The sequence below is a fragment of the Poromitra crassiceps genome, assembly GCF_964638095.1.
Source record: "Poromitra crassiceps genome assembly, chromosome: 2".
NCBI lineage: Eukaryota > Metazoa > Chordata > Actinopteri > Beryciformes > Melamphaidae > Poromitra > Poromitra crassiceps.
The window spans coordinates 46,583,260-46,608,917 of NC_139624.1; the positions used below are offsets into that span (position 1 = coordinate 46,583,260).

At 42.6% G+C, this 25,658-nt stretch overlaps 1 protein-coding gene across 3 annotated transcripts in view; it reads right to left on the bottom strand.

The window, feature by feature from the left end:
* glt8d2 (glycosyltransferase 8 domain containing 2) overlaps nt 1-25,658 on the bottom strand; it is a 34,973-nt gene that overhangs the window by 4,767 nt on the left and 4,548 nt on the right. For 2 of the 3 annotated variants that reach the window (XM_083656122.1, XM_083656121.1), the window contains exons 2-5: nt 4,692-4,884; nt 1,185-1,302; nt 976-1,060; nt 176-288 (exon numbers count right to left, since the gene is read on the bottom strand). In XM_083656122.1, coding sequence (XP_083512248.1) covers nt 176-288; nt 976-1,060; nt 1,185-1,302; nt 4,692-4,884 — 509 coding nt within the window. The remainder of the gene's footprint in view (nt 1-175; nt 289-975; nt 1,061-1,184; nt 1,303-4,691; nt 4,885-25,658) is intronic. The other variant, XM_083656123.1, reaches the window with a different exon arrangement.

Consider the following 25,658-nt stretch of genomic DNA (forward strand, 5'->3'; position numbering starts at 1 on the left):
GTCAATCCATCCTCGTTGCCTGAATAGAATGTTGGCAGTTTACGTTTCTCCAAACCACAGATACCTTGAATGTCAACATTTGTCAACCAAAATATGTTGCATAACAACATTTGTATATACATGTATATCAACGTGATACACGTCATAGAGTCTGCTATTGAGGAAAAAAATGCACCTGCATCCCGATGCTGCGCACCATCTCGTGCGTGGACGGCAGGTCGCAGTCGGTGGCGAAGGCGGCAGCGTGGCCGGGCTTAAGCTTTATACTGAACAGATCCTTGATGTCACCTAGAAAGTACGACAGAAGGCTGTTGATGACAGATCCCTGTATGATCTCTCCATCTCTCCTGTCTTTTCTGGTGTTAGGCCAACTTTCTGTTTTCATTACAAGCTTAAACAATTTCTGCATCTGCAGCTCCATCAATTCCAAATACAGTGTAAAAATAAATTTTTTATATTTTTTAAATCATCATCATCAACTAATGACAGTGACAGCAAAGCAAACATAACATTTAGTAATAGCCTTATAATAAAAGAGACTCACTCAATATCTAATTGAAATATTGGACAGATGTTCTTGTCATTCACTAGTTTCAGGGCTCAATTAACGTCAGTTTGAAAATAGGGGAGGATTTTGAAAATGGTGAGTTGTGTATCAAAACCATGAGATGAATCATAAAGTTTTCATAATCAATTACAACACCATACAGGTAACATAGGGTGACCTGTTTTTATTTTTAATGAAAATGTCCAAATCAAATGTTATTGTTTTACAACTACAAAATGAGAGAGCGAGGGTTTCAGGTTCATGACTGCAAAACGTACATCTGTTATCAATGTCAGCAAACCTGATACCATTAAATTGGAAAGATATACACATATTTTACAATATTATACATATATTTTACAATATTTTCAGATATACCTCTTCTACTTACTTTATTGGATTCTCTCTGGTCTCGCTGACATACATACCTTGCACAATGACATCATCGTCTAAGTATATCACCCGCTTATGTTTGATGTCAAGCAGAGCTAAGTAAAAGCGCACAAAGTTGAGCTGCAAAACAGTTAAAAGAGTTAGTTCACCTCTTAGGAATTCTGAGTTTACTTTAAATGGAAACAAATACATTTGTGCACACATAGTGACTGTTTATCACTGCAGAAACAAACCCAGAACTCACTGGATGGAGCAGCTCGGGTCGGGATGAGTCCGGCTTCACCTTTCCTTTGAGAACCATGGGGTTAAACTCCAAAATCTTATACTTGATGCCTTTCAACTTCGTCTTATCGATGTACTGCCTGGGATGACACAAAGAAATAATCACAATTCAATTCAAACATTTCTTCTGTAAAGCACTTTGAGTTGCATTTTATGTTATGAAAGGTGCTATATAAATTATTATTATTATTATTACTAGTGCAGTGCCCATTCCCCCTTGCACCACCCTGTGGGCACTTCCCCCCCGCACACACACTGCACTCTGTCAGGTCCCCCGAAGCACACTCCCCAAGTTTGAAGTCGATCCGACAAACGGTTCTTGAGATACGTGAAGGACAGACAAACAGAGAGTCCTGGAATAAGTCCAAATTGCATGAAATGCGGCACCGCACTCCATCGGGGTCCGAGCAGCGTACTCCCCAAGTTTGAAGTCAATCGTACAAATGTTTCTCAAGATGAACTGCTTTTTGTGTTGCCAGTAGGTGGCGCTATGTCAAATTGCAAGAAATTCAGCACTCAATCACTTCACAGCCCCAGGCCTGCCTCCCCCCGCCCCTTAGCCCCATGGCTGGGTGTCTGAGCCCAGGACAGGTGCTTCACCCCCCTCACACATCTATCTATCTATCTACTGCTGTGAGTACAGTCGTTGAGTAAACAGGGTCGTTAACTAAGTCAACATCGAGTCCTTGAGATTGAATGGGGGGGGGGGGGGGGGGGGGGGGGGGGCTGTTATCTTATAAGGCAGGGATACTCAACTTGCTTTGCCCGGGGGCCACTTTCGTGAAATGATAGAAGGCCAGGGGCCAGTTAATAAACAAACAATATACATTTTTCTGCAGCGGATTGTAGGTTTTTGGGGTGTCAGCTGGAGTTTAGTCTGACAATGTTGTGCACACCGGATAGTTCATTAGGTTAAGTTAGTTAGGTTAAGTACATACATAAATGCCTGGGTAGCAAGCAGACGGCGGGATTTGAGAATTTAGCAGCTAAATCATAGATTATTGAAAGATATTCCATATTCCAGACTGAAATGCTATAACAGAAGCTGTGCGATTCGGACGCGAAACACGTTCGATATTAATACATTTGGAAACACGTTCGATATTAATACATTTGTGTTCAATCAAGCGTGTGCTCCTTCAAGCCCTGGCTGAAGTGTCAACACTGCTGTGAGCACAGTCGTTGAGTAAACAGGGTCGTTAACTAAGTCAACATCGAGTCCTTGAGATTGAATGGGGGGGGGGGGGGGGGTGTGTGTGTGTGTGTTATCTTATAAGGGGTCCTTGGCTGAAAAACATTTGAGAACGTCTGCTCTAGGGCAACACCACTTCCGGGAACCCGCATCCTGTGTAAGTAAGGGTTGCCAGAGTAAAACCTGGCCATTTCCACCACTGCTTATGGATGAGCATCATCTGCTGCATGCCATCGAGAACCGTTGGTCGGATCGACTTCAAACTTTGGGAGTGTGCCCTATTGTGCAGTGCAGTGCCCTGTTTTTGTGCAATTCGGCATAGTGCCACCTACTGGCAACATAGAAAATGTGGTTTATCTCAAGAACCATCCGTCAGATCGACTTCAAACTCGAGGAGTGCGCTTAGGGGGACTCAAGGAGGTGCAGGGAGCTGAATTATGTGCAATTTGGCATAGCGCCACCTACTGGCAAGAGAAAAAGCACTTTATCTCCATAGCCATTCATCTGATCGAAAACTTAAAACTCTGGGAGTGCGCTTAGGGGGACTCAATGGAGTGCAGGGAGCTGAATTCCGTGTAATTTGGCATAGCGCCACCTACTGGCAACACAAAAAGTGGTTTATCTCGATAGCCATTCATCTGATCGACAACAAACTTGGTAAGTGTGCTGCTGGGAACCTGACATAGAGCAGTGCCGAATTCTGTGCAATTCGGCACAGCGCCACCTGATACCATGCAGACCAGGCCAGAAATTTGGGCCGTTTGAAGCAAGATTTGGTGAATATAATGCTAACGTGATGTTACATGTTAGGTTACCTATTTGTTCACTAATATAATTCAACATTGCCTAGATAACTGCAAGTATAATATGAAGACGTAAAAACAAAAACATGCCTCTGTACAAAAGCTTCACAGCAAACTTAATTTAAGGAAGAGTGCAGTGTCCTGTCTTGTCTCGTCTGAGGTTAAATGAAAATACAAAAATAATAAAATCAAACTGCTTAATCTCCACTTTAAACTGTATTGTGCAGTCCTACTGATAATCCCATAGCACATTAATGTGAAAGCAATAAGCATATAGCCTACATGTTTCACTTTATTCTCTGAAATTGTAGCCTACCTGAAGGTTCCTGATTCTGATAAGTTCAACACCACCTCCAGCTCTGCAGGAGCACCTGCTGCAGTGCTAGTGCTGCTTCTGCCTCCTTCTCCACTTTTGTGAAGAAAACCCCAAAAGCAATCCAACCCATACCTTCAGATTAGCCACTACTGTTTACATTTGACCAATAGGATTTTTTAATATAGCCTAATATAAAACAAAAAACAAAAACAAATACAGGCTCCTTGCTTTCCACCTCTCTGCACCTCTTTTCTTCTCCATTTTGGCACCATTGAACAGCAAGCCCTGCCCACCCGTGCTGGGGTACCAGCAGCTTCTGACTGAAAAGTTAACTCATTCCTTCCTGCCTGGCTACCTGCAGCCTGCCTAACTGCTATCTGCGCAACTAGGAACACTTATACATACTGGCCTGCTGTTCAGTGAGCGGCCTGGCCTGCAACATTTTTTTTTTTTTTTGCAGGCCAGGCCAGGCCAGGCCACCGGGCATCGGCCCGACGTGCCCGATTATGCAGTCCGCGCCTGGATGATATAATGTGTCGAAAAAACTAAGCTTACATTTGAAAATTCAACCAAAATTAGTCCACATGTCAGGAGTAATTTTCTTTTTCCAATTTCCAATGGCTCTACCAATGGTTGAGCAAACTATTAACTCCAAATTGGCATGTTTAGGTGTAAAACATGATACTGGTCCAAGTGAGACAGAGGCTTCATTGTTCACTCCCAATCTTGTCAAATGGGGACAAGCTGGTGAAATCATTATCACAGGGTTTTCCTCGGGATGTGAAGTGTTGATGCTACGATGGAGAGGCCTATTGATGAATTTGGATGCTATATTTTAAATTTAAATATCACGTCCTTCCAAGGTCATCCATACATTTTCAAAAACTTTGAAGGACTTATTTTGGTTTCTTTAAATTGATCTACAAACTTTCAGGGGTTTTCAAGGAAAATGGGAACTGTGTGCACCTATTATGGGGTGTCTCTAACTTTTTGACTGTGGTAGAATGTATCAGAAAAAGAGCAGGTGGTGGTGGATGGATCAACAAAATATCACATGTGCATTCGGTCAATTTCTCTTAGATAAATATAGGCATTAATATAAGCATCAATTGCCTTTAATAAATAATGCTTTATTGTGTCAACAAAGTAAGGGCAAACCTGGTCAGTTTGACGGCATCACGAAGCGTAACGATGTAGAAGAACACGCTGGCGTCTGTGTTGCTATAGATACTGTTGATGGTTGCCATGGTCGCACCCATGCGCTCTTCTGATGCACAGATGATTACGGGGATAACGCCATCCGCCTCTGAGACTGTCTCCATGGCAACTCCACCAAGGCGCTTCCTGTGATCTGAGAGGAAACCAACAGAAGCCGTGAACGGAAGTCGGAATTCTGTGTAATTTTGTAAAACTAGGCATCTCGAGTTACACAGTGTGCTCGATTCCTAGGCTCGCCCGCTATGTGGGCTCGCTCAACAGCCCTGCAGCTCGCCGAGCTGGTCCTGTCACTCGCATACGCAGCTCGGCCGCTGTGCAGCCTGGCCCGCAGCTCAGCTGCTGTGTGGCCTCGCCTGCCCTATTGCCGCTCGCGCACGTGTGTGTTGCTCACAAAATGTTATTAGTGGCCGGGCCAGCGAAGTGGCCACTGTTTGTATTTGCCAATATTCTTCTTCTTCTCCCAGGAAGTTGAACTTCCCATGCATGAGAATAAACCAAACTTTGCACAAAGGTCTAGTCCCATGCCAAACTTCTTCAATGCAAATTTGGCACCAATAGTCCTGATGGTGGTGCTATAGCGACCGTCTAAAGCAGGGATACTCAACTTGCTTTGCCCGGGGGCCACTTTCGTGAAATGATAGAAGGCCAGAAGGAAATGATAGAAGGCCAGGGGCCAGTTACCCCCGAGGGGGTTCCTCCGTATATAACCCCCCCACTAAAAACATGCAGAAGATCAGATCGTCATCGTCATCCGACCAGTGACGACAACATCCGAAGTTGGTCCCCGGGCGCTGTACGAGAAAGCGACCACTGCTCCTGGCCTGCCCCTCGGAGGAAAGGACATGCCTGGATGGGTTAAATGCAGAGGACACTTTTCACCGGCCACCGTCAGCATGAGTGTGTTGTGGCCGCATGCATGTATTGTGGTGTTCGTGTGACAATAAAAGACGGCTTGTCCGTTACGAGAGAGTTAATAAACAATCAATATACATTTTTCTGTAGCGGATTGTAGGTGTCAGACGGAGTTTAGTCTGACAATGTTGTGCACACTGGATAGTTACTTAGGTTATGTACATACATAAGTGCCTGGGTAGCGAGCAGACGGCGGTATTTGACAATTTAGCAGCTAAATCATAGATTATTGAAAGATATTCCATATTCCAGACTGAAATGCTATAACAGAAGTGTGAGTATTGGCCAGAATTACATGAACATTTGGACACTTATTCAGCGGGTATCTTGCATGTTGCATTCAGGTGCACTGTAAAAAAAAAAAAAAAAAAAAAAAATTGCAATTCCATCGCGGGCCACACAGGGGGCGCCCGCGGGCCGCATGTGGCCCGCAGGCCGCCAGTTGAGTATCACTGGTCTAAAGCATTGGTTCCCAAACTGTGGTCCGGGGCTCTGCCTGGTGGTCCGCCAGAGAATTATATATATATATATATATATATAGAGCCCAAGTGGCGCGTGGGTCGGAGTCACGTTTCAGACAGAAAAACAAAACTTGAGGTTGAAAGGCGGGCCATAGTAGCATGTCGATGATTTGATTTGACAATTTTGGGGACTGGATTTGGCTTTGGCCAATCCTCGCGTGTGCCGCCCCAAAATTCAGTGGGATTCAGCGTGTTGTGGTGCTACGTGAGTTAGAGCAGCAGGCAGCCAGCTGCCTTTGTGTGAAGCCTGTCGGCCTGGAATCTCCGAGGGGCCGGGGTCTGAATTCGGCCTTAACTACATTAACTAACGTTATCCTGGAATGCGATTTTAACGAGCCAGTTACATTTCTTTGCATTCTTAGGCATTGCCGTTTGATTTATTTTGAATGTTACATACAATTGGCCAAGTTAGTAGTTAGTTTATGGGTTAGAAATTCTGCCAGATTACAGACACTAGGCGCCATTTTCTCCTTCATTTGGAGGAGAAAATTCTCCTGAAATAAAGAGATTGACAGCTCGTGATATGATTGGTTGAAATGGGGTAGAAATTTTATAGTACTATGTGACATCAGCAAACTGTAAATTACTCTTATGAATCAAATCTTGAAAAATGAACTTTTGATGTGAAAAAGTGTGAAAAACTAAAGAAATTATATTTTTGTGATTTTATTTGCATACATTAATAAATAGGTGCACTGAATACCCAGGTGTTTGAACTAAAATGAAATAAAATTCATTTTTGGGTTCAGCCCGAGTTTAACCCTGAGGAGTAGCCAGATTTGACAGATTTTTGGAAATATCCCGATATTATATCACATAAATATCACAATTTTGAACATTTACTTTCAGAGGCTGCAGTAGGCTCAGTTTTAAACCCAGAGTGAAGTTTCTGGCATCAGAAACTAGATCTAAGGAATCGATTTGTACCAACCATGTCATGATAGTTTGTCAGGAAGGTAGCTAAATAACGCTCCAAAGTTAGTTAGATTTTCAAAGGGGGTCCTCTTTTTCACAGCTTAATGTTAGCAGGTGTGTGTGTGTGTGTGTGTGTGTGTGTGTGTATTGGCTCATTTCCACCACATATAACAGCACAGTACAGCTCTACTCCAGAGGTTCTCAAATGTTTTTCAGCCAAGGACCCCTTACAACATAGAAAATATACCAGGGACCCCCTCATTCTGATTTGTGATTTTGGGCTAAGCTTAATTGTTTCCACTCTAATGTGTGCTTGACTTTTAAATTGATAGGTTTGTTAGATTATAATGTAATCCATGAGCCATTTTAGATTTAAAGCATAAAATATTTTCATTGAACTATGAAGCTTTTGCAACAAAAAAAAAGTTTTTATTTTTATTTTCCTGAAAACTTTTCGCAGACCCCCTGGCAAAGTGCCACGGACCCCCAATTGAGAACCACTGCTACTCGACCTGGTCTTACTCGTCTCTACTTGATATAGACTCTGTTTCCATAGCAAGTTTACTCGTCTCCGCCCACACCTGGTCGTCATAGCGACTGCATATCTGCCTCCGCCCATAGCCGAAGTAGGCTATAACGTATAACGTTAAAATTAAATCCATACACAGAACGTTTAAACTGTTTATGAAATACTGGTGCCTCTAAATGACCTACAGTGTACATGGGCAAATGTGACAATCGGCTAGGAGAATGGATATCACTTTGTTGTTACTCAAACTCACATGGATGCACTGCGCGGGGGATGGGAGTTGCGCTACAGGGAGAAGGGGAGCCACTACCCCGGCGGCCTCTCACCAGGCAAGACCGCGGCTTCACTAAACCCCCGCCTCCGGCCTAGCGGAGCCAACACAGCACACAACTACAAGGGCTTCCCGAGGAGCGGACTCTCTCAAAACAATTGAAAACCACCGTCATGTTAAAGCTGAGCAAGGAGATTGATTTTATTTCACCAGAGCCGAAGGCAGCAACACAAAAGACTGATGGAAATAACATTAACAGAAGAGAAGGTAAGCCCCACTAAACTGGTATCCAGCATTGACAGTCAGTAGATACAGTAAACACGATTCTGCCTGACCAATCAGTCGTCTGCAGTGTTTTCACGTCACGGTATGGTACCGGGTTCACAGCGCTGGAACCTCAACAAAGCAGGGACCAAAACTAGCTCAACCCCGACTCAACCCGCGGTGTCCACGTTTTTGATCGGTGGAATGAGACAAAAAAGTGAGATGAGCTGGGCGGGGCCGCACTGATACCAGCGGTGGAAATGGGCCATTAGTCCGTATGGTGTGTGTGTCCGTTTTGAACCAGCTAGTAGCCTTATTGTCATTTAGCCTTTCTGCTGCTATTGCATGGTTACATCAGCACATTTTATTTTATGGGGGGTGGGGGTTGGTATACGCAATGGAAGTGGTCCCTGGGAAATTTGGTTTGGTACTAGGGTTTAATATTTTTCCCGAAAATGAGGCATAGCGGGAAACGGGAAATGAAGAAAAATCCCGGGAAATCGCCCTTTTTAACCGCCCTCAATAACCTACAACTCAACACTTCCAAAACCAAAGAACTCATCACAGACTTCCGACGGAATCCACCCCCCAAGACACCCCTCCACATCTCCGGACAACCCATAACCACCACAGTCACTTACAAATTCCTGGGCACCCACATCAGCAACACACTCAAATGGGACAATAACACCGGTCACATAATCAAAAAGGCCAATCAAAGACTTTTTCACCTCCGGCAGCTCAAAAAATTCAAAGTAAAATGCAATCTGCTCCTCCAGTTCTATACAGCCATCCTAGAAAGCATCCTCACCTCATCCATAACCATCTGGTACGGCAATCTGGACAGTAACTCACGCAACAAACTCCTACAGACAACAGGTTACAGACAGAGGAAGAAAATACACTCGGGTCTTTTTCAGACGTTTCTAGTAGCTAGTAACGTCCGTTACTACTTGCTTGATTTAGGGCTGGAGTGGACGATAATTCAATAGCATATTATTGTTGTCTTTCAGTGGAATCATCGTGATGATATGAAGTTATTTTAATAGTGACATTTTTGCTGTCTAAATTGATGATGACATGCAAATGTTACTTAAAAACTGATCAAATGAGGTATGGCAGGAATATTTTTTGAAAATATAAGGTTTGTTTGACATCACCATTCAGTTCAATGAGATGAACACTGCTTTTGCATATGTGAAACATATGATATTGATATTGAGAAGAATCCTTATGATCATAGGTCGCGGAATCGCCCGGGCCGCACGGGCCCGGGTACATTTCAGTCTTTCAGTTTTTTTTTTTTTTTTTTTTTTTTTACAATTAAACCTCATTTACTTACAGTATTACACTCGACTAGTTGTTTTTCAGATGTGATGTGAATCTAAAGTGAACTAAACAAGTCAGATCCCCTATAAATGTTTTTCAGTAGATGCTGTGATGTAGCCACAAGAAAGGTGCAATATTAATGTTTTTCAGGAGATGGCGATGTTGCTAGCTATAGGTTCTAAACAAGAAATATGGTTCAAATGTTTACAGTAGTTTTCCTTTCTTGCTGCACTACAATGTTACAATGCTGTGAGACGGAGCTAAACACAAAAGATGCAATATTAATAGTTTTTCATGAGATACTCAGTATTTAATACTAATACTAATACTAATACTAATAATAGAAAAGGAGAAGATACTGAATAATGACATCACAACAGTATAATCCTAATGTTAATTTAAAATGAAATATTCTTCTAAATATGGATAAAAGTCCAAAAAACATAAAATTTTCTTCAACGCTGCCGAGATTCCATTCCTTACAGCACCCCCTACTTAATAATAGTTCCAGTGCGGCTGCGAAAATGTGGTGGCGCATTGTGTCAAGTGTACTGGCTCGGGGAACGGTCCGGCCCCCGGTCCCTTAGGTTTCTGACAATGTGGCCCCCTGAACAATTTAGTTGAATAGCCTTGCTGTAAAACCCAGTGGCACTCATATTCTGGTTTATTTCAAGAAAAACATTTTGGCTAGTTGAAATTAATTGGCTCGTAACTTTAAAATCTAGCAGCCATATTGGCTGGTGATAAAAAAAAGTTTAATCTCAAACCCTGCAGGTGGTGACATAGGAGTGAGTGAGAAAAGGAGCAAATACTGTATATGATTGTTAAGACTGAAGAGACCGCTTTGAGAGACCGCTTCGTTAAAGCGGACTCATATTCAAGGCCAGAGCCTTTTATTTATGGAAGCTTCCCATGTAGAACCTGTTTATCTTGTAGCCACATGGTTAAAACAAATATATTCCACAATTTCCATACTGGAAAGAATTACAAGATCAGATCTTTAATAACGTGCAATTCTACACATATAGTATACTTATTATTCTGCCAGTGTAAAAAATATTATGTTGGACAGACATCCCGCAAATTAAAAGTTAGGCTAAACGAACACAGAAGCAATATAAAGCGGGCCGACATCAATTCTCCCGTGGCACAGCACTTTAACGAAATGGATCATAAAATCAGTGACTTGATTTTATTTTATTTTATTTTATTTGGTGAATGTCAACATACACAGGGTACAGATACAAGGACAGACAATCACCGAGGATAAAAACACAAGAAAGCCTCAGGCTTATTTCCATTGCGGTCCTCATGAACATCTAACATAAAGGGGACAGACATGGAACATATGGATATCACCATTAATACTCAAATTAAGGATTATAACACTATTACAATTTTGAAGAGTAATAGAGGCACACTTGGATATTTTACAATACATGAACATTTGTTGTTCTATGTAAGGAATTTTACAGACATAGAAAACAAGGGGGGGGGGGGGAGGAGGGGGATTGCGGGGGGGGGGGGGGTGTTGCAGGGGGTAGGGGAGTGAGAAGCTCATCACCGTCGCACGCACGAGGTTATGCTGACTATTGCAGCTCCAGGGGGGAGGTTGTTTGAGGAAAAGGGGGGGGGGGTTGGGGGTGAGCGGAGCGTCCAGGGAGAGTTTGCAAGGGCTGTCAGGCCGGACCGGGTGGCATGGGGGGGGGGGGGGGGGGGGGGGCACGGGGCGAGTGTGTGTGTCAGTTTGAGTGTGGCCAGGAATGTCCAAAGATTGTCCTTGTGAGCTGTAAGCCTAAACAACCAGATAGAGGGAGCCTCCTTCCCGGGTGGTAAGCGAGCATACGGCCTTGTCCAATGTCAATATCTTGCAGCTGTTTAGGTGAAGGGTGATGGGGGAGCTCCTCGTTTCCACCAGCCCCTTCAACGGGGAGAATTTCTCATACACCATCAGGCAGTCTGGGGGTCCGAAAGATAAATGATGGATAATTTAATTACCCGAGAGGAAAGTATAATCCAAATCTTTCCCTCGGAGCTCGTCTCTTCAACTTAAAACTCTTCAGTCCCGGTCTTGCACCTTCTCCAAGATCTCATCCAGTTTTTTAATCACGTCTGACAGCACACCATCCACCTTTGATATGCGTTCAGTGATTGCATTAGTCTGATAGTTCATGCGGTCTGTGATCGCATTAGACTGAGAGTTCACAACACGGGCCATCTCGTTTATCATGTTCATGAGAATGGCTATCTTTGGGCTTTCATTTTTCCCCATTGTCATGCAAATTTTGCGATAGACGACTGCGATGCCAACACCGGTCAGCAAAAGTCCAGCTATCATGAATCCGAATAGGTAAACATCTTCGACGTCCTCAACGGTCAAAATGGCAAGGCATACAGTCTGCCATTTCTTCCATCCATCCATCACGTACCCGGCCGAAAACGTTCCGTCTGGGCACTTTGGCTCCCCTGGACCAGCATTATGACCAGAGATAATTTTATCAATTGCGTTGAGAGACCAGCTAATTAATTCCATAATTCCTCAGGGTTTCCTCAGGGGTTATGAAGAGACAGCGGAAAGGAGAAGATTCTTTGCAGGGAGCAGGCTGTGGGAAGTCAGGAAAGCTGGAGAGGGAGGAGATTGCGTCCGCTCGGTCCAAGGGCGAGAGTAGAATGACCTCAAGTGTATAGGTTTGGAGATGGTATACCTTAATAGAAGGGGTGGTAACCATGAACAAATCCTTTTACAGCGGGAATGTATATGGATTCATCGACTCCAATCCATGTTTCCTGCTGGTATGAACGAAGAGCTTAATTTGACTCCATTCCTGTAGCTGGAGACATAGCCTATATCTGTAAACACTCGTCTATCAATAATGACTAGTACAATGATTTATGAACGGTTCTACACAACCTGATACTCCCAATGTGCTACAGTTGATTCCCATACAGATTTTTAAATGTTTAAATGTTGTTTTGTAATATATATACATTATATGTTTGCATAATGTATTTATCCAGGATATAATCGTATCAACACCATTAGCATTACGCATTCATGGTGATGTGTGACATAAAGTCTACCTATTAACTGTGCTAATTACTGATTGTGCCCACCTGTCATGTTGTCAGCCACAGCCTAGTTAAGACCTGTCTGTTTCAACCATTCTGCATTGCACACTGATGAAGGCCGGACGGCCGAAAACGTTTTGTTGCTGTTGCTAAAGAAAATTAAAACGATATCCTTGAGTGCGGTCCCCATCTTCTCATTTACCTGTGACATTTCTACATTGGACTACGCACCTGTCTGAGCGCAGTGGTTACCTTCTCTACTTTCATAAGACTGAATACTGACATCACAACCGTCTAATCCTAATGTTAATTTAAAATGAGATATTCCTATATGAATCTGGCTTCAAACGACCAAAATCTTTATATGATGATAATAATAATAATCAATGATGGTGGTTCACAGACGTGTGTGTGTGTGTGTGTGTGTGTGTGTGTGTGTGTGTGTGTGTGAACTTGGGGCCCCCCCAAGTTCAGATGCGTTCCGCTACCTATGCTTATGATTATCATATTGATTTCAACCCCATCGTCCAGGCCTATATATAGCCCTCCCTGGACAAATATGCACCAGCCGCTACTGCTTTTTAGTATGCTTCGCTTGCGGGGTTTCTGCGACTCCAAATGTCGCAGCAACCCGCTTGTTGATCGTCCTCCACATCTTATCACTCGCTCACAGAGGTTACATGTGGCGTCCTCGTTGTTTTGGTTGTTTGTAAAGTATCTCCACGCAAAACTACTGGCAGGCGTGGCAGCAGAAGACATCGTGGTGGAATCCACCAGCGTGGTGAGCGTGGTCCCTTCTTTAATACATCCATGAGCATGGTGCATTCAGTGCTCTCAGTGTGTGACTCACTCAACAGGTTGGTGTGGGCTGTGTGGACGAATTACCGTATTAACTGGGAAACTGGAAATGGTCCAGTCGGGATTTCCCGGGAATCCCGTTTCCCGGGATTAAACCCTAGTGTGGACGAATTACCGTATTAACTGCAGTAATGGTCATTACGCAATTTTATTTGGGCTACAATAGGCTGTACAGCTATTTTCTTAAATAAATTTTTACCTGTTTCCCGCTATTGTATTTTCCGGGAAACTGGAAATGGTCCAGTCGGGATTTCCCGGTTATCTCGTTCCTCGGGATTAAACCATATTTGGTACGTAGTCGTACTTGGACGGAAATGTTTGGGAACCCCTGGTCTAAAGTTTCAAACTTTGAAAATTCATAACAAACAAAGACACTTGTACACTGCAACCTATGGCCAATGATGAAGTCCAAAGCCCACAAAACTGCAAAAACTGTAAAACTAATTAAACCCTACTCCTCCCACATTTTTTCTTCAAATGACACCAAGCTTCAGCATCTGCATCGTTAAGACTGTCCTCAGTTAAATGTGAACCCCTTTATAATTAAATTGTATTTTTCCTTTCTTTCCAGGAGACCACAGAGGGTGAGATTCAACTCTGTGCTCTCTGAGGAGACACTATGTAGTACAGGTGTGCCCCAAGGAACAGTCAGTTCCTCCTTTCTGTTTACCTTGTATACAGACGACTGTGTCAGCTCACATCCCAATCAGTTCGTAATTAAGTTCTCAGACGACACCGTGATACTTAGTCTGCTCACGAGCGATTCTAACATCCTCAGCCATACATCTGGAGTGGACAGGTTCATAGAATGGTGTGATCAGCATCATTTAAAAATAAATGTAAACAAAACAGAGGAGGTCATCGTAGACCCCAGGTCCATAGGAGACCACATTATGATCAGGGTTCACAACCATAACATCAAACAGGTCTCCTCCTATAAATATCTAGGAGTGCAGATTGATCAGGATTTGAGCTGGCACACGCATGTTACAACTTTCTGCGCAAAGATACATCAGCGTCTACACTTTCTTCGAAGACTCAGGCTTTTTGGAGTCAGTGTGAATATTATGTTGATTTTCTACAGGGCTAGTATAAAATCCATCCTGAGATATGGTATTTCCAGCTGGTTTGGCAACCTGACTGTTAAATACAAATCTTAAATTGCTAGGCTAGCACAAATGGCTGGGAAGATCATGGGGATGTCCACCCCCCCGATCACCCCCCAAGCCATTTTTGAGCAATCAGTGATAAGACAAGCTCGGAATATCTTATCCGACCCCTCGCATGTACTGAACCCAGAGTACGAACTACTGCAATCTGGCAGGAGATATAGGATCCCGCGGTGCAAATATAATAGATATAAACACTCATTCATTCCTCTGTCAATCAAAATGATTAATGACAACTAGAAATGACTAGAGGCACTTTTTCACGGGGGTATGTGCAATGATGTATTATGCAATGTATGCAATGTATCAATGCAATGTTTTTGGTTTTGGTGTTTTCTGTAAAATGTTTCTATGTATGCAGCTGTGGCCCTGTCTCCAAGACAAATTTCTCCCAAGGGAGACAAATAAAGAAAACCTTGACCTTGACCTTGTCCTACACAACATTTTCAGACAGATTTTCGATTTATCAAAAATTGAGCCCACAGTGCATAAAAATGTTTTACTGTAAACAGTAGGCCTACTGTAAACAACTACTGCAAATTCTCGCTAAATAAAGCTCGAAACAGTAGTTGAAGTGTGTAAAATCTCAGAATTGTATCTTTGATGTATTTTTGATACAATATTGATACAATATTTTGAATTCTGCCCTCATGTATAGCCTAAAAAGCATTGATATCTTCGCCATCCTGGGGAATGGTGGGACATGCCCTCGCCATCCTGGGAAAACACACACACTTATGACATCAGTGATGTCACTTGAGCAATTGTGCATTGTGACATCACTGATGATGTAATCAGTGTTGTGACATCACTGATGATGTCATTAGTGCCCAGAGATGGGGACTTGGACTGGAGACTTGGACTTGAGTCGCACACACAGTGACTTGAGACTTGACTTGAGACTTGTCCTCAAAGACTTGAGACTTGACTTGGACTTGAGAGATTTGGGACTTGTGAACAATCTTTATTTTTGTGTGTATTAACATTAAGGAAATGTCTACTAATCATCAGTCTTATGACATCACTAATGACATCATCAGTGATATCACAATGCCTCCTTGTGTGTGTGCCGCCTTATGATATGACTGATGACATCATCAGTGGGGGGGGGGGTGGCCCCTTATGACATCACTGATGACATCATCAGTCATATGACATCACTGATGACTCCTGACTCCACGCCCCCCCGACCCACCACTCCCGACCCCGAACCTGGCCCCCCGACCGTCCCCTCCCTCACATGCCCTCCAGCCCTCTCCCATACTGCCATGCCCCACGCCCCCCCGCCAACCCACCACTCCCGACCCCGAACCTCGCCCCCCGACCGTCCCCTCCCTCACATGCCCCCCAGCCCTCTCCCATACTGCCATGCCCCACGCCCCCCCGACCCAACACTCCCGACCCTGAACCTGACCCCCCCACAGTCCCCTCCCTTACATCCCCCTCAACCTACCTGCTCCCCGCCCCCCCCCCCCACCCACCCTCTCTCTGCCATCCCCCAAGCCAGGGTTCGAGTTATAGTCAGATAGCTATGGGGTCCCCTTAAATCGGTGGCCCCCGATTTAAAAAAATTGGGACCCAATTTTTAAAAATTGGGACGTTTTTTTCCTCAAATTGGGACCCAATAGAGAGGTCCAGGGATGACGTATTTTTGTAGGCTGAATGCGGAAGTCCCGAACTTCCTGGTTCTACACTGTTTCTGTCTATGGGATTTTTGAATGGGTTTTTGGCGATATGCTTCAAATAATGTCTGTGGGCAACGCAAGTTTAATCAAACGCGAACCAAGGTTCAGCGGGATAATCTTCACACATGAGGACCACTTTCATGAGTTTTGTAGCGTAAATGCGAGCCCTAGAAGTAAAATGCTCGAGCTAAGCTAATCCTGAACTACACACTGTCGCATAGGCTTCACGTCACGTCAGCAGTCAACCTGGACTGTTGTTGGATGTGTGCACTGATTACATCGGGGTGAACGGGGCTGAACCAGGTGAGGGAAAGAGAATTTCCGTGTTCGCCCTTTGAAGTGGTGACGTTATTGACGTATATATCCACATCGACTCAGCAGTGTAGTCTCATTTAGCCGTTTGCTAGCTAGCCGCCCGTTTAACGGCATGTAAAAGCTTCAAAACTCATAAAAGTGGTCTTCATGTGTGAAGATGATGTTACTAAACACTGGTTCGCGTTTGATTAAGCCAGCGTTGCCCAGAGAGATTATTAGAAGCATCGCGCCAAAAACCCATTCAAAACTCCCATAGGCGAAAACTGTATGGAACCAGGGGCGTTAGCATCGATGATTTCCAGACTCGTTACTGGACCTCTCTATTTGGGACCCAATTTAGAAAAATTGGGACGTTTTTTTCCTCAAATTGTGGCCGTTTGAAGCCAGATTTAGAGGAATATCTCATTTTAAATTAACATTCGGTTTAGACTGTTGTGTGATGTTATTATTCAGTCTTACTCTTAACCATCAATTTGTTCCTTTTCTCAATCACCTCCGCTCCGATAGCTAGGCCTATATAATGCCATGATATTCACTTATTTGCATCTGATAAAATACAATTTAATTTTACAAATGAGACAAAATTGATGAACTTAATGGACATTTATTTAACTCTGTCTCTGCACTTATAAATCAAAAACTACAAAAATAAATACATAATGCTTATACATTAGGGCTGTTGAAACGAATTTTGATATTCGAATATTATTCGAATTTAATAATTATGAACGAAATTCGATTATTATTATTTTTTTAAAACGAATATTTTAATTTTTATTTATTTAAAAAAAAAATTTTTTTTTTTTTTTTTTTTTTTAGAACACTAGAACAGTGACAAGTTCTGACAACATACTTGAAGAAAAGAGTGTTAACTGAAGTTGACTGTTGAAGCTGCTATACTGATGTAAACCTACCTGTAGCTCTTAAAATGTATGTTCATTCATTGTTAACTGAAGTTGACTGTTGAAGCTGCTATACTGAATGTAAACCTGTAGCTCTTAAGTGCAATACGTGACTGATTTTTTTTTGTTCATGGCTCATTGTTGTTTTGGCAAAGTTTACTTATTTGTTTATTGATAAGGAGCTCAAACAAAGGCTGTGTCTTTTTTTATTATCAATTATTTCATTTTAGCATTTCAGACAGCACCAATACATCACTGATGAATATTAACTAAGCTCTGGTTATCTGACCTATTTTCTAATGCAATGAATGTATGTACATTGTACAAGGAACATGTTTTCTTAAATAAACATCATTGCTGGACTATTTGTGATAAGCCTAATATTATTTTGAATATTCATCCACCATTCACTTTTCCATCTACATTTGGTAAAATGCTTAGAAAAAGTTTTACTTGGTCAAACCCAAAGATTCAGCTATATTTAGAATCAGAACATAACATAAGAGAAGACAACAATTCACTCAGACCAAAATTTTTTTTTTTTTTTTTTTTTAATTCAATTAAAAATTAATTAAAATATTCGAATATAATTCGAATATTAAAATGTATAAAGCACTGAAATTCGAATTTGATTATAGAGGGAGATTGACAGCCCTATTATACATACATATACATAATACAAATACAATTTGCTTTCCGAGCAGTTCTCTGCACTCCGCAAGAAACGCTATCTAAAACAACAACAAGAAGAAAACAGATGAATGGGGCAGCCATCCCCTACGCTACCGTTGACGCTACCGTTGCATAGCAACAACAGACCGGAAGTAACCAGAGTAGGCTAACCTTACGAACAAACTAATTATGTGCACAAGTAATCAAGAACTTGTGAATGAAAAACAAATTGCACCTAACAAACAGCAGCATACAGTATTTCAGCAGATACAGTAGCAGCATCTTGTTAGAACAAAAACAACTGTAGGCTTAATACTTACAAAATGAAAAATCTCAGACTCCTCTCCTCTCAGCTGTGTCCACGACATCATCAGACCATAACGTTAGCTTACCTACTAGCTATAGCAACCTAGCTGTTGCGCTAACAGGTCGTTGTCCGTTGTCTGAAGCCGTTCTTTGTTTCTTTCTGAAACCGAAGCTATCCACTCAGCTTCAGCCTTTTCTTTGGTGGCATGGTAAGTTAACGCTATACTAATGATTAATAATATTGTAGCGTTCCTGGTATTTTATGGAATCATGAGGCTTCTTGTTGGTACAGGGTTCTTTATTCACAGTTAGTTATCTTACAACTCTTGGCGGTTGTCACGCACATAGCTAGCTAGCTGCTTCTCCCTTTGGCGGTATCTGGAGACTGACTCACGCATGCTCTGTCTGACCGGAAGTCTCCCCCAAGCATCGTGTTCCCCCCCAGTCACACTCCCACACATCAGTTCCTAGCTGCAATCGAGACACTTCTATTGCTCACCACATTATATGTAACTCTGGATCGCTACAATTAGTCCATGGGCCAGACCAGATATCGGTATCACTCAAGGTGGCAAAATCTAGTCACATTTTTTGAAAAGGTACATGTCCATAGATGATATTTTGGTATGATAACCTTTGCTAAGTGGTAGCTTTGTCACAGTTATCAGCACATGAAGTTAACCACCCCCTACAATAAATTGGTATCTAGGCGCTGGTGCATATCCTACTTTAGGCTCATTTTCAGGACCTTTACTCATGTTTTATGAAGGCATGTTTGGTCTAATTTTAAAGGGTAGACTCATAGGTTCATTTAAGCACAGTTGTGAGTCTGTCTAATAAACATAGAGGTCACATGGGCTCTTCAAATTGTCAACAACATTCATTTTTCCACCATTTCCGCCTAAACTATAGTCTTTATTTGAGCATTGTGACATGTAGGAACATCACTGACACAAATAACAAAACCTGAAATACTCACAGGACTGTAACAATTCAGGAAATGTATAATCTTCCGCTAGCGCTACTGTGTGTGTGTCAGTGTGTGTGTGCGCATGTGCAGACAGATAGACAGATAGACAGATAGATAGATAGATAGATAGATAGATAGATAGATAGATAGATAGATAGATAGATAGATAGATAGATAGATAGATAGATGTTGGTTCTTAAAAGAGCCTTTGTGTTGACGCAATGCGTAGTTAGCTAGCTGCAAAAAGGTGTGGGACCACTAGAACTCTGAAGAGAGATGGAGGCAGAATGTGCGGGACTGCGGGTTGCGCGTGTACAAAGGTTATATAGAGCTTATGACGTCATAAGATTTTGCATTTGGGCACCTCGCGCACTGCTCTCGTCAATGAGGAAGTGGAAATCCAGACCTTGTAGAAAAGTGTCGATTTTAAGGCTTTGGGTTGAAAGTAATGTATCATAATTTCTGAGGGACACAATTACTAACATAAGACCCTAAATAACATAGTTAGAACGTTTTTGTGGATTTTGGTTTCCAGGGACTTTAAATTAGAAGATGAGCCCGGGCCAGAATTTTCACTAATTGGTACCACCCAAGTTGGTAAATTCTAGTTTTGTATTTTGAAAAGGTCTGTACCTTTTAGATGATATTTCAACTTGATAAACCTTCCCAAGTGGTATCACAAATATAATATTAAACAGTATTCATAATCTGTTTTATTCACCATCATCATTATCATCATAGTCATCCAGGGTCACGGCAACTTCTACATCCAGGGGGAGCATATGGGTATCCGCCTCCTCATGGGAAGACTTTAGCTCTTCAACAACATTACAATCTTTTTTGTTGAGACAATAGCATGTCTCTCCACAGGTTGCAAATAGCTGCTTGTCCTCTAGCTTTACCCAGTTCTGTGGCAGCTTTCACTGGTCCACGATGAATGTTATCAAGGCAGTTTTGCTGTCTGGATTACTTAAAAGCTTTCTCCACTGCACGACATTGTGTCCTGGGGCAATGTTCTTCCATTGAGTGCTACTACTTGCCGAACCACAACTGCATCTCTCGGCATTCTTGATTGATGTTTTCCAGTACACATCAAACACCACATCTATTCAGTTACTGAGTAACTGAAAGAGAGAGAAAGAGTAACTGTTACTCTTTCTCCTTCATGCAACGCTAGGTTCAACACAGAACCAGCAATCTCTCCAAAAGTCTTGCCATCATCTTTCAGCATGAGTGGTCTCCAATATCTTCAACTGCTAATGTTGATTTCTCTAACTCGCTAGTGAGTAGGGCTGGGTTCAAAAAATCGATTCTCCGATTTTTAATCGATTTTCATTTTAATCCTCGATTATCGATTCATATGTCCAGAGATCGATTTTTAATTTTTAATTTTTTTTTTTTTTTTTTTTTTTAAATAAACAGGCTAAAATATTATGCTGTGTGTGGTAGTTGAAACATAGTTTCAAGTTGACGTTTAATTATGTTTGTAGTTGAAACAAAAACATAAATACTGTAGGCTACATGAATGGAAATGTTTGATCATTATTAATATCTACTTTTAGAAATTATATAGGCTGAAATCAAATCACTGTGCATAATTGTGAAAGTGTCTTTATTGACAGATGAAAAGGCTGTTATTTACCCTTTGTCACCACCTGGTGAGTAAATATATGTGTAACTAAAACTAAACTAAAAATTGACAACAGGTCTGCAACTTTTTTTCCCCATGTATCTACTTGGCTCGTTGGAAACCCCTGTGTTACATAACTGGACAGTCATGTAATTCAGGGTACAGCTCAAAAACCACGTTTTGGTATCACTAACCAAATCAATATTGAAAATTGATCGAATTGGAATCGAATCGAATCGAATCGAATTGAATCGAATCGAAATCAATCGATTCGCAACCTTGTGAATCGGAATCGAATCGATTCTTGAAATTTGAACCAATACCCAGCTCTACTAGCGAGTGCAGCGGCTTTGTTAGTTTTCCGCAATGAGACATCTGGATTGAAAGTGACCAAGGCAGTGGACCATGGGCCAGGACATCTTCAATGTGCAGATCTTTACTTTGCGAAGCAATGATCATATGCCCAAAATATTTCTATCTGCTTTCAAGACCAGCTCCTTGTTTTGTGTTTGGTTTCCTCTATCTCTTTTTGTGATGCCTGAGAATGTCTTCAGATTCTTCCCCCCCCCCCCACTTTGTCATGGAACTCGGTTGCTGGTTACTCTTTCTCTATCATATGATTGTTCAATGTGTTATTATTACTACTGTAATTGCTACTGTTATGTCAGCTAGAATTAGCTAGACATATTTTATGTGAAGTCCTCTGAGACATGCTTGTGAATTAGGGCTATACAAATAAACTTGACTTGACTGACTTGACTTGGTGACACAGCAATTCCTGTGGAAAGACTGATGATATTAGACTGATCTGGACCTAGAGGGTTTACCCAGCTTTTCTCTACAAAGGCATTCACATCTGCCCTATCCTTCTCTATTCTGGGCTTCTGTAGATCGTGATGACTGAAACTGTGGACTTGTTGCCTCTCATGTTCCTGAGCTGCCTCAGATACTGACTTCTGTCTGAAGTGACTGCACCAGTTTTCAAGCTGAAACCCTTGGTTCCTCCAGCAGTCTGATTGTCCTTGTTTATGGTCTCCTCAATTGTCTGCTCTACCATAATCTTTCCAATATGGAATAATTTGTCTGCAGGACGTATGCACCGTCATCCAGTGTATGTGATGCCAACAATCTTAGCTACCTGCTGTTCTGCACCATTCTCGCCACCCTCACTGACTGTCTCACTGAAATAAAAACCTGGATGACCAACAACTTCCTCAAACTCAACTGCAATAAATCAGAAATCATGATCTTCGGCCCGAAATCCCTTCTCCCCTCCTCCCAGAACTTCTCACTCTGCATTGATGGGCATACAGTCCCCTCTGGTCAGAAATCTCGGCGTCATCTTGGATCCCACCCTCTCCTTCAAGTCACACATCAACAACATCACCAAAACATCCTTCTTTCACCTCCGAAACATTGCACGACTCCGCCCCACTCTCTCCCCCTCAGCCGCCGAAATACTCATCCACGCCTTCATCACCTCCAGACTAGATTACTGCAACAGCATCCTCTATGGCCTCCCTTCCACTGTTCTCCATAAACTGCAATATGTCCAAAATTCAGCTACCCGATTACTCACCCACTCCCGCTCCAGAGAACACATCACACCCATCCTCCAACATCTCCACTGGCTCCCCATTCAGCACCGCATCCACTTCAAAATCCTCCTCATCACCTACAAAGCCCTCAATAATCTGGCCCCCTCTTACCTAACAGATCTCCTCCAGCGCCACTCCCCCACCCGCCGTCTCCGCTCTGCTGATGCCAACCTCCTCACCCCCATCACCAAAAACAAGCACCGCACCATGGGGGACAGAGCCTTTGCCATCGCTGCCCCAACCCTCTGGAACTCTCTGCCCCTCAACATTAGAAACTCCGACTCACTCACCTCCTTCAAAACCCAACTCAAATCCCACCTCTTCAGAACAGCCTACAATATCTGACTTCTACCTCTAACCACCATTCCATCTCTGCAATCTATTGATTTGTATTTGTTTTGTATCTGTATTTGTTCTTGTTATTTAGTTTGTTTACTGTATTACTGTTTCTATGTATTGTAAAGCGTCTTTGAGTTCCCCAGAAAAGCGCTATATAAAACTTGTGAAGTATTATTATTATTATTAAATGTCCTCGAGTGCCCACCGCCCGGGTGGGGTCGTCAAAAGGGCCTTTCTGTGTGGAGTTTGCATGTTCTCCCCATGCCCCCTGGGGGTTTCCTTCATATAGGAACCCCTCACCAAAACATGCAATATCCTGGTCACTGAAGTGGTGCCTCCTCTGGTCGTTAGGGGCGCCTGTTCGGAGGGAGGGGAACTCATTGGAATAGCGTGATCATCCCACGTGCTATGTCCTACCGGTGAAGCTTCCCCTGTCAGGTGAAAAGAAGCGGCTGGCTAACTGCCCATGTCTCGGAGGAAGCATGGAGCCAGTTTCAGCTCTCCCCAGATCGGCAGAGGGTGGAGCACCAACCAGGATAAATAAATTAAAAATTAGCACTAATGGGGGATAAAAAAAATGAAAAAAGAAGAAGAAAAAAAATAGACTGTTTAATATTATATTTGTGATAGTGGTGTTCTGTTCAAATAAAGTGACAAGATGGTCTCTTTCTTTGGATCAACGTTTGGTGTCATTGAGGCTTAACTGTGACTAAGATACCACTTGGGAAGGTTTATCAAGTTGAAATATCATCTAAAGGTACAGACCTTTTCAAAATACAAAACTAGAATTTACCAACTTGGGTGGTACCAATTTGTGAAAATTCTGGCCTGGGCCCATCTTCTGCTTTAAGGCCCACAATCAGCCTTCATGGTGGGATAATATGGGAAGATTATACATTTCCTGAATTGTTACAGTCCTGTGAGTATTTCAGGTTTTGTTATTTGTGTCAGTGATGTTCCTACATGTCATAATGCTCAAATAAAGACTATAGTTTAGGCAGAAATGGTGGAAAAACGAATGTTGTTGACACTTTGAAGAGCCCATGTGACCTCTATGTTTATTAGACAGACTCACAACTGGGCTTAAATGAACCTATGAGTCTACCCTTTAAAATTAGACCAAACATGCCTTCATAAAACATGAGTAAAGGTCCTGAAAATGAGCCTAATTAGGATATGCACCAGCGCCTAGATACCAATTTATTGTAGGGGGTGGTTAACTTCATGTGCTGATAACTGTGACAAAGCTACCACTTAGCAAAGGTTATCATACCAAAATATCATCTATGGACATGTACCTTTTCAAAAAATGTGACTAGATTTTGCCACCTTGAGTGATACCGATAAGTGAAATTTTGGGCTTTGGCCCATGGACTAAATATCTTGTTGGCTCAGGCAGCTGTTTACATCACGTGATGGTTGTGACTTCTTCTCCCTGCAACTTGGTTGTAGTATTAGAACACGCGCTCATGGGCGGCGCATGGTGGCTTGGAGGTAAAATGCAGCCTATTTCACACAACAATTCAAACGGTTGTTTTGGGAAAACTGAAAACATGTTTCTTATTTAGCCTATTTATCTAGTTAACATAAATAATACTAATTCTTACATCAAAAAATTTGTTATTTGGAAAAAATAAAAAAATAAATAAAAAAGTTATATTTGTGGGGGTCCCACAGGTGTTCTGGACTATGGGGTCCCAGACTCTATCTATGGGGTCCAAGACCCCATAGTTAACTCGAACCCTGCCCCAAGCCCCCTCGACCCACCCCCGACCCACCACTGCCGACCCCGAGTGGTTGCAGTCCCCCAAGAGTCGACACGCCCCACCCCCGCCCGTCCAAGACACCCCCCCCTCCGTGGTCCAAGTCCCCAAGCGTCGACCAGCCCGACGCCAGACCCCTCCATCCCGGCCTGTCCCGATAGAAACAAGGTCCCACAGCAGTCTTGTAAAGGAACTGCACCAGCACACACTAGAAGTGGAACTGGCTGCGATAAACCACTATTGGTCTATCGATCCAATGCTTCGATACCAGTCTTGATTTCATACAGACATAATACTTTCCCCCCAACACGATCTGTCTCTAAATCAGACTTAATCTCCATTCCCCTTGTGAAGCAAACGATACAAGTTCCAGGCTCTAAAAATATTAAAGCCGCACTCCTTAATGTTAGGTTGCTGTCAAATAAATCTCTCCTCATCAGTGATCTGATTACCAGTCATAATCTGGATTTAATGTTCCTCACCGAAACCTGCCTCGATATGAACAACAGAGTGGCTGTTCTGTCCGAATCAGCACCGCCTAATTATAGACGGTTTTAACTTGACAACAAAAACATTCTAAATTGAACCCCCGCTCACTTCCTGTTGCAGTGTTTGCTATGGACATAAAAGTAAAAAAAACATTCAAGTGCAGGACTGACCATTCCGTGAAAACCGTCTATACAGCTGAGCGCCGAAAACAAAAGTAACAATGTCGAGTGAATATTTCTGCAGTTTGCCGAATGCTGAGAAAAAGGAAGTGCTGTGGGGTTGCGCTCTGGTGAAAACCGTCTATAGCTTCATTGACTCTCCCAGAGCTGATAAGAGGGGGGGGGGGGAGTAGCGATTGTCTTTTCTGATATGTTTCAATGTAAGCAGGTAACATTTGGAGA